The sequence below is a fragment of the Arvicola amphibius genome, chromosome 12, assembly GCF_903992535.2.
Source record: "Arvicola amphibius chromosome 12, mArvAmp1.2, whole genome shotgun sequence".
Taxonomy (NCBI): Eukaryota; Metazoa; Chordata; class Mammalia; order Rodentia; family Cricetidae; genus Arvicola; species Arvicola amphibius.
The window spans coordinates 157,228,179-157,240,287 of NC_052058.2; the positions used below are offsets into that span (position 1 = coordinate 157,228,179).

Here is a 12,109-nt window from a genome sequence, read left to right on the forward strand (position 1 = left end):
TTAAATTCTAACCACAGTTGCAGAAAAGGCAAATTATTGTATTATGAAATTCTGAAAAAAATATACTAGGCCGGACGGTGGTGGCGCACGCCTCGGGAGGCAGAGGCAGGCGGATCTCTGAGTTCGAGGCCAGCCTGGTCTACAAGAGCTAGCTCCAGGACAGGCTCTAGAAACTACAGGGAAACCCTATCTCGAAAAACCAAAAAAAAAAAAAATATACTAAAATTGAAGAATCATTAAATTGCACACCTTCAAAGAAGGTAATTTCTATCGTGTTATAATTAGTAATCCATTTTAAAATATAATCGAATTTTCAATATTACACAAGGCATTTAAAAAGTTGTGCTTATCACATTTATCTCACGGTGAGCAGCAGGTATTTAGTACATGCTATAATCATGTACAATAAATGAAGTTTTTCTGCAAGAATACTCCATTACATATGAAGAAGCTAGCACTGTTAAATGAAGTCACCAACTTCACACATGCAGAATGGACTGTGCTCACATTTATAACTTTAGGGAAAAGAAGGAGCAAAACAGTGGTAAAGCCGTTTGACATAGGAAAGTCTGGACTTAGCCAAAGTCCTGCCCATCAGTATGGATCTCAAGGACTTCACGACTAACTGGGATTGTTCTTCCCCTGTTCAGACATTTGATGCTCTTACCATTCCCATCAGCTATATCAGAGGTACCATTATACATAAGCATATTATGGTTGTTTGAATCAGAATAGTCCCCATAGACTCATATGTTGGATGCTTGGCTTATAGGGAGTGGCGCTATTCAAAAGAAGTGTGGCCTTGATAGGGGAAGTGTGCCTCTGTGGGGACAGGTTTTGAGGTCTCAAATGCTCAAGTTAGGCGTCCTGTGGCATTCACTTCTGCTGCCTGCAGATCAAAATGTAGCTCCTTCTCTAGTACCGTGTGTCCTGCCCTGTTGATAAGGGACTAAACCTCTGAACTGTAAGTGAACCCCAATTAAATGTTTTGCTATATAAGAGTTACCATGATCATGATATATCTTCACAGCAACAGAAACCCTCACTAAGACAAATATATATATAAATTAAAACCACAAACACACATATATTTGGCAAATTTATATTCAGAAATTGTTGGTATATCATGTCAAGTAATAAACAAAAAAGGGGGGATTCTATTTGGGATTTTATGTTTGACTACCCAAACTATCCCCGCCTTTTATTCTCTTCTGGAAGTTGCCTCCAAGAAAAGAGACTGTCGGGTGTCTGCTCATCTCCCCACTCTCATGGTCTCCCCAGTCAACTGTAACCTAACTTCCAGCTACCGTGCTAGAGCCAATAGTCAGAGTCACCGAGCCCAGCCTTTTTAACATTGCTTCATCAATTCAAGCTACATAAACAATCATTCCCATAAGCTTTGATCTCATATACATCTAAGTCATGGGAAGTCTGTACAGTTTTCTGTCTGAAATCAGGAGCCCCTCTTTACCATTAAATCCACATCTCTTTTCTGACTCACACACGACTTGCCACTGCATATAACTTCACCTACTGAAGACAGAGGTAAGAATCAATTTACAAACATTATACGTGCACAAAATTGCAAAGATCATATCTAGATAAACATGTATTTCTATAAGTCAAAAAGTTTAATTACTACTGCTGAACTCATTCTAATATTAGGTGCAAAATTATCTCCTTTGTACAAAGTATACAAAGGAAACTTTCCTCTGAATGCCCAAATAACTGAATCTTAAAACAAGGTCTGCATGTTTTAATGTTTACAATCATACTTACTTATACATGTATTCAAGTTTAGGCTTAGAGGGTGGCTGGCTCAGGGGAAGTAACCGGGACTAGCCTTACCGGTGTGGAAATAATTAGTCTCCTGGCCTAAAGCTGGTATAAGGATCAAAACAAGCTGATGTTATCTTAAGAATCCGTCCAGTTTCTGAGCAGTAAAACCTAACTATTTGATAATGGTCAGATACTGTTTGGTTAAGGAAAAAAGTGTAAGACATTTACTTTTATGTTTAAATCAAAAACACAGTTTGGTTTAATTAGCAAATGGGGGTATTTTATAAGGTAAGGACGAGTGAGGCATCTGGCACACATAGCTTCAGCTCACTCAGACAGCCACAGTAGCAAGGCCACTGGAGCCCGGGAGTCCCAGAGAACACAGCCAAATGTGGAGAAACTGAGGGCAGGGAGCATTACTTCCATATACCATGGCACACTCACACAGACTTTAGATACCTTCTCTTTACCAACTGTGTTCCATCTTAGACTTCTCTGAACCTGAGTTTTCTAAATAACTCTATGCATTTAAAGTAAGACAAGCAGTCACTGAATATAACTTGCTGAGCTATGCATTATTTATAGTAGATCAAATGAAAAAATAAAATGTCTGACAACAAGAAAATTCAAGATCTGAAATTCATTGTTTGACATAATTCTGACAGGCACCATACACTGTCTGGCAGGGGTGGTAAAACCGTGAAATTCTAACCACTTACCAAATATAACATTGTTTGGAGAAGTAAAGAAAGAAACAGCACATACTTTAGACAAGTCACCAAGGGAAGGCATTTAGTGTCTATATCTCGTGCGGACTGGTGACAAGACTTGTTTTGTTTTTCTATATAACTAGCTAGAAATCCGCACATTCACTGAGGCCTCCTCTAACAGGTGTGATGACCAGCAGACTCCACTGACCTCATACTTCTATTCTGTAATCAAGACTTACTTATTCCCAGTAAACTACAGAAAGACATTTGGGGATTCTCTGCATAGTATCTCTTGTTCATTTTGAACAATATGGAGACCACGATCTATACTTTTTTCAACTGTCCTTCTTTGGATCCTGTCAAAAAAAATATTAACTTTATTTTGATAAAAGTTAATAAATTACTATAAAGCTCATCAAAAGATATTTTGAAAATCAACAAAACAGACAAGAAGACCCACCATGAATAAGTTATTTGGGAACATTAAAAAGGTCAGAATTCAAGCCGGGCGGTGGTGGCGCACGCCTTTAATCCCAGCACTCGGGAGGCAGAGGCAGGTGGATCTCTGTGAGTTCGAGGCCAGCCTGGTCTACAAGAGCTAGTTCCAGGACAGGCTCTAAAAAAGCTGCAGAGAAACCCTGTCTCGAAAAACCAAAAAAAAAAAAAAAAAAAAAAAAAAAAAAAAAAAAGGTCAGAATTCTTGGTTTTATTTTCTTTTCTTGGAAGATATAGGCACATGGGGGGGAACTAATAAAATAAAGGAAGAGAATATTTTCACATTAGTGGACATATGTATGATATCTTAATACTTTATTCCTATCACATACACACAAACACCAATCAAAGGTTTTGTTGCAAAACTGGCTATCCAGTTTTCTTTGTTGGATCAATTGACGGCCTGGATGGAAGGTCAGTCTCCCCCCTCAATGGGACCTTTGACCAACTGTTTGCAGTCATCAGAAGAACTGGGTACTCAACAAGCAGTAACTTTACCCTCTTTTGTGCACAGCGTTCCTTACATGCCCTGGTTCCTTCCGACAAGCACTTCCTGACAAGCACTTCCTGAGGTGTTTATTACTTGTATAAAAACGAAGATATGATCAGCAGGATTTGGTTGAGTAACTATAGGAAGCTTGTAACTGAACACATATTGCATGTGCCACGGCATATGACAACCTAAACAGCATAGCTTTCAAAGAAGTAGCTGACCATTCAAAAGGGAGCAGAGCACCACTGTTAGCACAGTGAAGGATCAAATCCCTTAAACGCTGGCACTACCAACTCTCTACTTACATACTGTGAACACTGACCGCAAGACCTCCACGTGAGTAAAAGAAAATGATAATTTAGCATAGGACAAGTCTAACATGTTTAGCTCATTTCTGGCATTCATACTAGATTTTAGAGAGGCAGCTATGCACTGCAATTGGCCAATGCCTTACATACACACAATCTGATTTCTCACAGCCCGAGACACGATGCTTTCATCTTTATCCACAGAGGACACTGAGTAGAAAGATTCTATGTGGCAAATTACAGGGTCAACTAGTGGACTATAGAATCCTAGAAGCATTAAGCTGTTGCTTTTGTTTGTAACTTAAAAGCACCAAGTCCCTTACAAGATCACACAGTGATTGTTCTGGAAGAAAGGAGAGGAAACGCTAGGTATTAGTGCAGTGCCACAGGCTGCATTTGCCTAAGACGCTCTACAATAAATAACTGCTTCCAGATATTGGCATTCTTCTGCCATCAAACCTCAAAGCCGGCCCTGTCTGCAATACTAACACTTGGTTTCTTCTTTTGACTTCTGAGGTTTTGTCTTACACACCAGTCGTAATGGCTCAGATCAAGAAAACAACTGACGCTCCAAAGCTACACAGAGAAACCCTGTCTCAAAAAACCCGAAAACAGAAAACGACTGACACATGCTAGCGAGGATGGCAGGGAAGGGAGCCCTCATCCACTGCTAGAGAGAACAGCAACTGCAGAGGATGTGGCTGGGAAGGGAGCCCTCATCCACTGCTAGAGAGAACAGGAACTGCAGAGGATGTGGCTGGGAAGGGAGCCCTCATCCACTGCTAGAGAGAACAGGAACTGCAGAGGATGTGGTTGGGAAGGGAGCCCTCATCCACTGCTAGAGAGAACAGCAACTGCAGAGGATGTGGCTGGGAAGGGAGCCCTCATCCACTGCTAGAGAGAACAGCAACTGCAGAGGATGGCAGGGAAGGGAGCCCTCATCCACTGCTAGAGAGAACAGCAACTGCAGAGGATGGCAGGGAAGGGAGCCCTCATCCACTGCTAGAGAGAACAGGAACTGCAGAGGATGGCAGGGAAGGGAGCCCTCATCCACTGCTAGAGAGAACAGGAACTGCAGAGGATGTGGCTGGGAAGGGAGCCCTGATCCACTGCTAGAGAGAACAGCAACTGCAGAGGATGGCAGGGAAGGGAGCCCTGATCCACTGCTAGAGAGAACAGCAACTGCAGAGGATGGCAGGGAAGGGAGCCCTCATCCACTGCTAGAGAGAACAGGAACTGCAGAGGATGTGGCTGGGAAGGGAGCCCTCATCCACTGCTAGAGAGAACAGGAACTGGTGCAGCCACTATGGAAATGAATGAGGAGAATGCTCCAACAGCTAAAAATAGATCTGCCATTCTCCCAGCTATACCATTCCTTGGCACGTACCCAAAGGATTCAATATCCTACTACAGAGATATTTGCTCAGCCATGTCCACTGTTTTTCAATGTGGGACAATGATCTTGTACCCTGTAAGAATTTATCAGTTGTATTTTAATAAAATGCTGATTGGCCAGTAGCCAGGCAGGAAGTATAGGTGGGGCGACCAGGCAGGAAATGTAGGTGGGGAAAGGAGAACAGGAGAATTCTGGGAAGAGGAAACAGTCAGTTTGCAGTTGTCATCTAGACACAAAGGAAGCAAGAGGAGAATGTCTCGTAGATAAAAGGTACCAAGCCACGTGGCTAAGACAGAGAAGAATTATGGCCTAATGTAAATTATAAGAGTTAATAAGAATCCTGAACTAATAGGCCAATCAGTTTATAATTAATGCAGACCTCTATGGGTTTCGTCAGGACTGAAAGACTGCGGGACCAGGAGGGATAGAAACATCTGGTGACGTGACAGCTAAATCCACTTAAAACCTGAGAGAGTTTGAGAAGAAATTCTAGACACAAAACGGAGTTAAGCACAGCTTCTTGGTAGCAGCATTTTCTCAGGTGGGCTCTGTTTGCTAGAGGCAACTGCGTCTCATTTAAGAGAGGCTTCCTGACTCAGCTTTAGCTGCAAAAACCCTGCAGCTCTTTTAAGAGGTCCAGCCATCAAACACTTGAATGGTGTTGATGAATAGCCAGCATCATGCTTCTTGGATGTGGCAGGGACCTTGAAACTCCATAGAGTTGTGACAATAAACATGGCTCTGGCCAGTGCCTCCTCCATGAGGCTAGACTCACAGGAAGCTAAGGAATGGGGTGGATCCAGCTGTCAAAGCCACGGCTCTAATCCTAGCTATATCACTTAGCAAATTAAAGACTCATGTGGTCAGAAAAAGAGATATACAGTAAAGATAGATTCAGATGAAAAAGAAAAACTTCTAAATAATTTACAGTGTGTTTAAACATATATGTAGGCTTGGGAGAGAAAAAAATATATAAAGTCTTTAAAAAGGGAAAAGAGAGTGTTTACGTGTGGTGGCACACACGTTTAATCCCAGCACTTGGGAGGAAGAGGCAGGCTGATCTCTTTGAGTTCAAGGACATCCTGGGCTACAAAATGAGTTCCAAGGCAGCCAAAGATACACAGAGAAACCCTATCTCAGAAAACCAAAAATTAGAAAGAAAAAAATATATACTTTAAAATAAAGCCATGTAAAGATGGAAACTACACAGAGAGTCTGGATACTGTATGTTACTGTGCTGTCTTTAAATTGTTTGATGGCTGAGGAAGGAGCAAAAGCTCCTAAACGACATCTGATTATAAGACATTTGATTATAAATGCTGCTAGATAAATCATATATATATATATATATATATATATATATATATAATGTCTTGACTTCAAAATTTAATTCAAAAGGTATGTTACTTTGGAGAAGAGGTTTTGCTTTTGTCTCCACAGGAAATGAGAGGCTGGGGATTCATTCTTGGCTAAGAAAAATCAGGTTTGATCAAGGAAGGTCCCTTGTGAAATCTCTGAGAGGAGCAAATGGCCCAGATGTCTGAGTTCTACATATAGAACAGCCTCAAGACCGCTGGCTGAGATGATCAAGCCTCACAGAATATTCCTGAGAGGACTTGATCATAATTCAAAATTGTCTTTAGGTCTTCAAAAAATTATCAATCAGTGCCCCCAATCATCAGGAAGTAGCCTAGAAAACTACACCTACATTCCCAAAAAGAGGATTATGGATATTTTTCTTTGTTTAGAGTGTTGGTTACAAGTTGTTATGAATAATGGTCAGGAAGAAAGCTAAACAAAGGAGATTAGATTCAGAGTTCTTGTTTTGAAAAAAAGAGGGGGAGTGCTGTGGGACAATGATCTTATACCCTGTAAAGGTTTATCAGATGTATTTTAATAAAATGCTGACTGGTCAGCAGCCAGGCAGGAAGAACAGGAAAATCTGGGGAGGGAAGGCCAGTTTTCAGTCATCATCCAGACACAGAGGAAGCAAGATGAGAACGCCGCACTGATAAAAGGTACCAAGCCACTTGGCTAACATAGACAAGAATTATGGGCTAATATAAGTTATAAGAGTTAATAAGAAGCCTGAGTTAATATGCAAATCAGTTTATAATTAATATAAACCTTTATGTGTTTCTTTGGGACTGAAAGACTGTGGGACCGGGAGGGACAGAAATCTCTATCAACAGTTTTTATCTTCACAACAGCTAGAAAATAGATAACAAAAATATACTACATATACACAAGCAATTCTATCCAGCTGTAAAGAAAAATGAACCATGAAATTTGCAGGTGAATGGATGGAACTGGAAAATATACTCAATAAGGTAACCCAGATCCAGAAATGCTAATGAAACAAGTTCCCTCTCTTGCAGATCCTGGCACTGAATCTTTGAAGTAAGACAGTACTAACATTTAAACATAAATTATCAATAATAAAAATGTTTATATTACTATATGTCTTGAACTAAAATAAAACAGCCCCTCTCATATTCTCTCTGGATTCTCCATTTAAAGTTATGTGGCCCCAGTCGCTCTCCACCCTTCCTCTTTCCATCTTCTCTCTCTTACCTTTGGATATCTTCACCTTCAGTACTGAACAAGCAATGCATTAGGGCACAGTTTAAGATGCCTCTCCTTGGCATATCACTAAGTGAACCCCACTGTGATTTAGATTATGTGTCCTTGCAAACCACACACATGCTTACGTCTGATTTTGAAGTTTGTAACAGGTTCCTTCTGATCACTTTTGCATACCTGAATGTTCCTCCCTAAGAAGTTATTGCTAGGTTAGCACGCATGCTCCCCAAGTGCAGGGCTACCGGCCCCCAAGAGCAGGGCTACTGCCCAACTTTGATCATTGGCAGATGTCAGGTACCTGAAACAATGTCAGGCATACGGAGTGCTCAATAAATGCCTCCTAAATGAAAGAGCGGAAATAATTCTTTCTCTTCATGAACCCCCTCCAATATTCCAAATGTATGACAGAAAAAAATATTTTAAAGTGAACGTTTTTAATTAAGTGAAAGTAAATAGCTGATTTTTTTTGAAAATTCAAACAATGTAAAAATTAATAGAGCCACAATAGATTAATCAATTCAGCATGGTTATAGACATTCACTTTGCTTGTGCCCATTGTATGCTCAGTGGTCCTTATCATTTAATAAAGGACTGGATATATGGTACCAGCTGACCAACAGAGATGAAGCATTAAACTGAAATGAGAATTTAAATTTCAAATGCTGTGTGGAAGCCGATCATTTAAATGTGTCCTTTCAGAACTTTAACAATAATCACATGAAGGCTGATCAGATGGTTCAGCAGGCTAAGGCACTTCCTGCGCAAGCCTGATCACTGAGTTCAGTCCCCAGAAAGAACAAACTCCACAAAGTTGGTCTCTGTCATTCACATGTTCCAGTCATACATGTTTGCTGCAGCATACTGCACCCAGACACACACAATAAATTCATAAAGCTTTAAAGGTTTTAAAAATAATCACAAAATGCCAATCCCTGCTTTACATTATCATGTTATAAAAAATAGGTATTTTTTAAATATATAACTCTAAGGATGCAACCATCTTTAACAGAGTATGCTTTTCATCTAACAAACACAACTAAGTGGCAGAATACAAGTGTGCAGTGCTCCCAGTACGAAAGGAAGAACGGCTGGAAATGAAGCAAATCAGTTCCTACCCCTTCCGTAAGGCCATGCAGCCAGTATGTACTGACACACTCCAATGACTGCTTACAAAGCCTGTACCCTTCTGATAAAACAGGAAATAAAGGGCAAAAGATGAATAAGTATACAGCAGTTAATAAAATCTGAATTGCAGGGTCAGGCTTTCTAGGCAAATAAATTTTCCTTTATCAAAACAGTAGTACATCAAATTATTGTGGATATGGGGGATAAATTGATACAGTGATTTATCAATACACAATTAAATATTTAGAAATACATTGCTTTTTAAATGGTGTCATAGTTGTGCCTAATCAGCAAATATACAAGCCAATCCAAATTATAATCATACAGGTATACAACGTCAATTAATCCTGTCAGACAATTCCATTGTTAAAAACTGAGGTTAGTCAATTACAAGTGTTAAATCAAATAACAAAGGACTTAATTCCACGATAGGAAACACTGTATTTCATCATTATAAAGCATTTACCAGTAGAACACACACAAAAAAAAATCATAGCAACAAAATATTTCATTTACCTGCAACCTAAACAAGTCTAAGCAAGGAAGGAAATTAAGATAAAGACAAGGTAGCCATTAGGCTGCTAATGATTTTTGAGTGGAAACTTGTTCCAGGTGACAGAATATTTTTATGTGACAAGGACATTTAGGAACATCAAAACTTATATTCTACAAGCTAACTGAGCTAACGCAATAAGACAAAACAAACAGGCTTCTCCCTTCCCACTTTCTCTCTGCCAGTGAACAAAGATTAAATACTTTCAATTTTATCCTAGGAAATAAAAAGGAAGCATAAATGTCAAATGATTTTTTTCACTGAAATGTCTATGTGCACATTATTACTGAAGAGCTGTCATTTTCTCTTGAAGTAAAAGAAGTTAGGAACCAGAGATTAAACGACTCAACGACTCATTTCCAACCTCAGCTCTGGCCCCAATAAGCACAGATGTCAATAGAGGTGCCCACCAAGTACAGTCAATGTTATGTCCATCGAGTATTGCCCTGTTACACAATGCATCACAATATTATCATGGTAGATGCTGCAGACACAGCAAACCATTAATTAACAAACAAAAACTATATCAAGATTTTCATCTTACTTCTCCGTTTCTTAATGTTGTGATGGTTCCTCTTGCAACACCCATTCTAAATAGTGTTTCTGTGGCCTGTGAATACACAAAAAAGTATAAATAACTGAATGTATGATGTATACACACAACTGTATATCTCACCCAAACTGTAAAATACCAACACTATAGCACACCTAACACCTTCAAGAAAAAGTTTAAGACACAAAAATAGTGACAAGTTTCAAATGATCCCCAGAATGCAGTTTTCAGGCTTCTAACTTTAAAGAGCTCATGGGAATTGTATCTAAAAGCTATTGACATTCTGGGTCCTCCTGGGCCAGCATTTCAAATATGTTCATTCAAATAAATTTAACCTTAGTAAAATTCAACATTTGTTTTCAATTTAGAGATTGCTGGTTATTCAGAATGTTATTTTCCAATGAATTCATTCAAGCCAATTATCTGCTCTAAAGTACAAAGGGGAAGTACAGTGATTTAGAAATGTCAGAGATAACAAACACCCCAGTCACTGAGCTACAAGCTACAAGCTACAAGCTAGCAAAACTCATAAAAAACATTAAGAAAACAATTTCACTTACAAAGAAAAAAAAACGAAGTATCCACCATAAACAACAACACACTGCTGGAAGAAAATTTAAGACACAAATAAATACAAAACCATCTCCTGTTTCCAGGTTTGGAAGACTTAGCATTAACAGATTAATACTATCCAAAGTGGTCTAGAGAGTCAGTCCCTACAAAATTCCAATAACTTTATTTTATAGAAAAAGCCTAAGACTCATATAAAAGTTTGTAACTAGAGGTAAGGGGAGAAAAACCATAGACTGGCTCAGTTATTAATAGTTACAAAGCAAGTCTGAACAGAATCTCGTAAACATTAAATACCATTTTAAGCACGATTTGTGTTTTACTATGATGTGAATATCTTAACCAAATTCCTATCCCCTATTAGTGCAAAGCTCATAGTATTCACAACTGAACCAAAAAGAGCAAACATGCGCATGATAGTGGACATCTACAATGTCAACGCTCAGAAGACCGAGTCGAGTCTCAAAAAGCCAAAACAATGATAAAGATAGCAAAGTATATGAGCTAATGAAAACCTGCCTGAAGTGTCCCTGCAAGAAAGACGCAGCTGACTATTTATTTAAATCCTGTGCAATGATTTATATACACATGAGTTTAAGTTTTTTTAAACTCTCAAAAAAAGTGATCTTATCATCAGTGAGCAATTTTCAAAGCAATGACGATTATTTCATAATTTAACTTCCTTGCTGTGCATGGGAAGAAAACTGTGGAATGCTATCCATGATAAAATGTTTGACGAAAAAGGAAAGGAAAGACACTGAGTTAGAGCTAGAAAGTCATAGATGAGAGAGAGGAGGAAATGGCCACAGTATTTTTTTAAGATACACTTGGATTTTTTAGTGGTCAGGTAGGAATTGGTAGCAATAAAGGAAGGAAGAACAGAGGGACAGGAAAGGAGAATGGGCAAGAATGAACCTACAGAGGATGGGGTTACAAGTATACACAGCATACTATAGTTATAAACAATGCTCTCATCCTCTTTCTCCCCCAGGACTCTGCTTTACCCAATCCACTTGCTCCTCTTTCCTCTCTGCATTAATAGAATAATCTTGTGAGAATGACAAAAATACAGACTTTAAGACAGGAGGGACACCATGTAATACATGCAAAGGAAAAACTAGGAGATGAAAGAGAGGTGGGTAGATAAATAAAGTCCAGCAAAGACTGGAAAACATGCCTCTTTGTTGTAATAAATCTAGAATTACAACAATAAAAAGGCAGACAGTTTAGAAGTGGTCAAGGCAAAGCAAGTCTACACAGGGGTGTATGGGAAATGGGTAAGGCCCTCAACTGGACTTAACTGGTAAAGTATAGAATGCAAACTGTAAACGAGAACATTTTTTTCCTGACACTGTTTAAATCCTTAGGGTTTCTACACACAAGTCAACACATGCATAGAGCTGGGAAGACAAGGAACTGGTGTTCAAGCACGGTCACGGGAAAATTTAAAAACTCAAATATTTTAGGACAGTCTGCTAAGTTTTGAAAATGCAGCACAATCTGAATTACTCACCTACTCCAAAGTATACATCAATAAGTTCGCA

At 39.1% G+C, this 12,109-nt stretch overlaps 1 protein-coding gene across 8 annotated transcripts in view; it reads right to left on the bottom strand.

The window, feature by feature from the left end:
* Tmem135 (transmembrane protein 135) overlaps positions 1 to 12,109 on the bottom strand; it is a 234,757-nt gene that overhangs the window by 94,599 nt on the left and 128,049 nt on the right. For 7 of the 8 annotated variants that reach the window (XM_038313752.2, XM_038313744.2, XM_038313748.2 and 4 more), the window contains one exon: positions 9,987 to 10,052. The exons of the other annotated variant lie outside the window; for it this stretch is intronic. In XM_038313752.2, the coding sequence (XP_038169680.1) occupies positions 9,987 to 10,052 (66 nt within the window). The remainder of the gene's footprint in view (positions 1 to 9,986; positions 10,053 to 12,109) is intronic. 8 annotated transcript variants of the gene reach the window in all.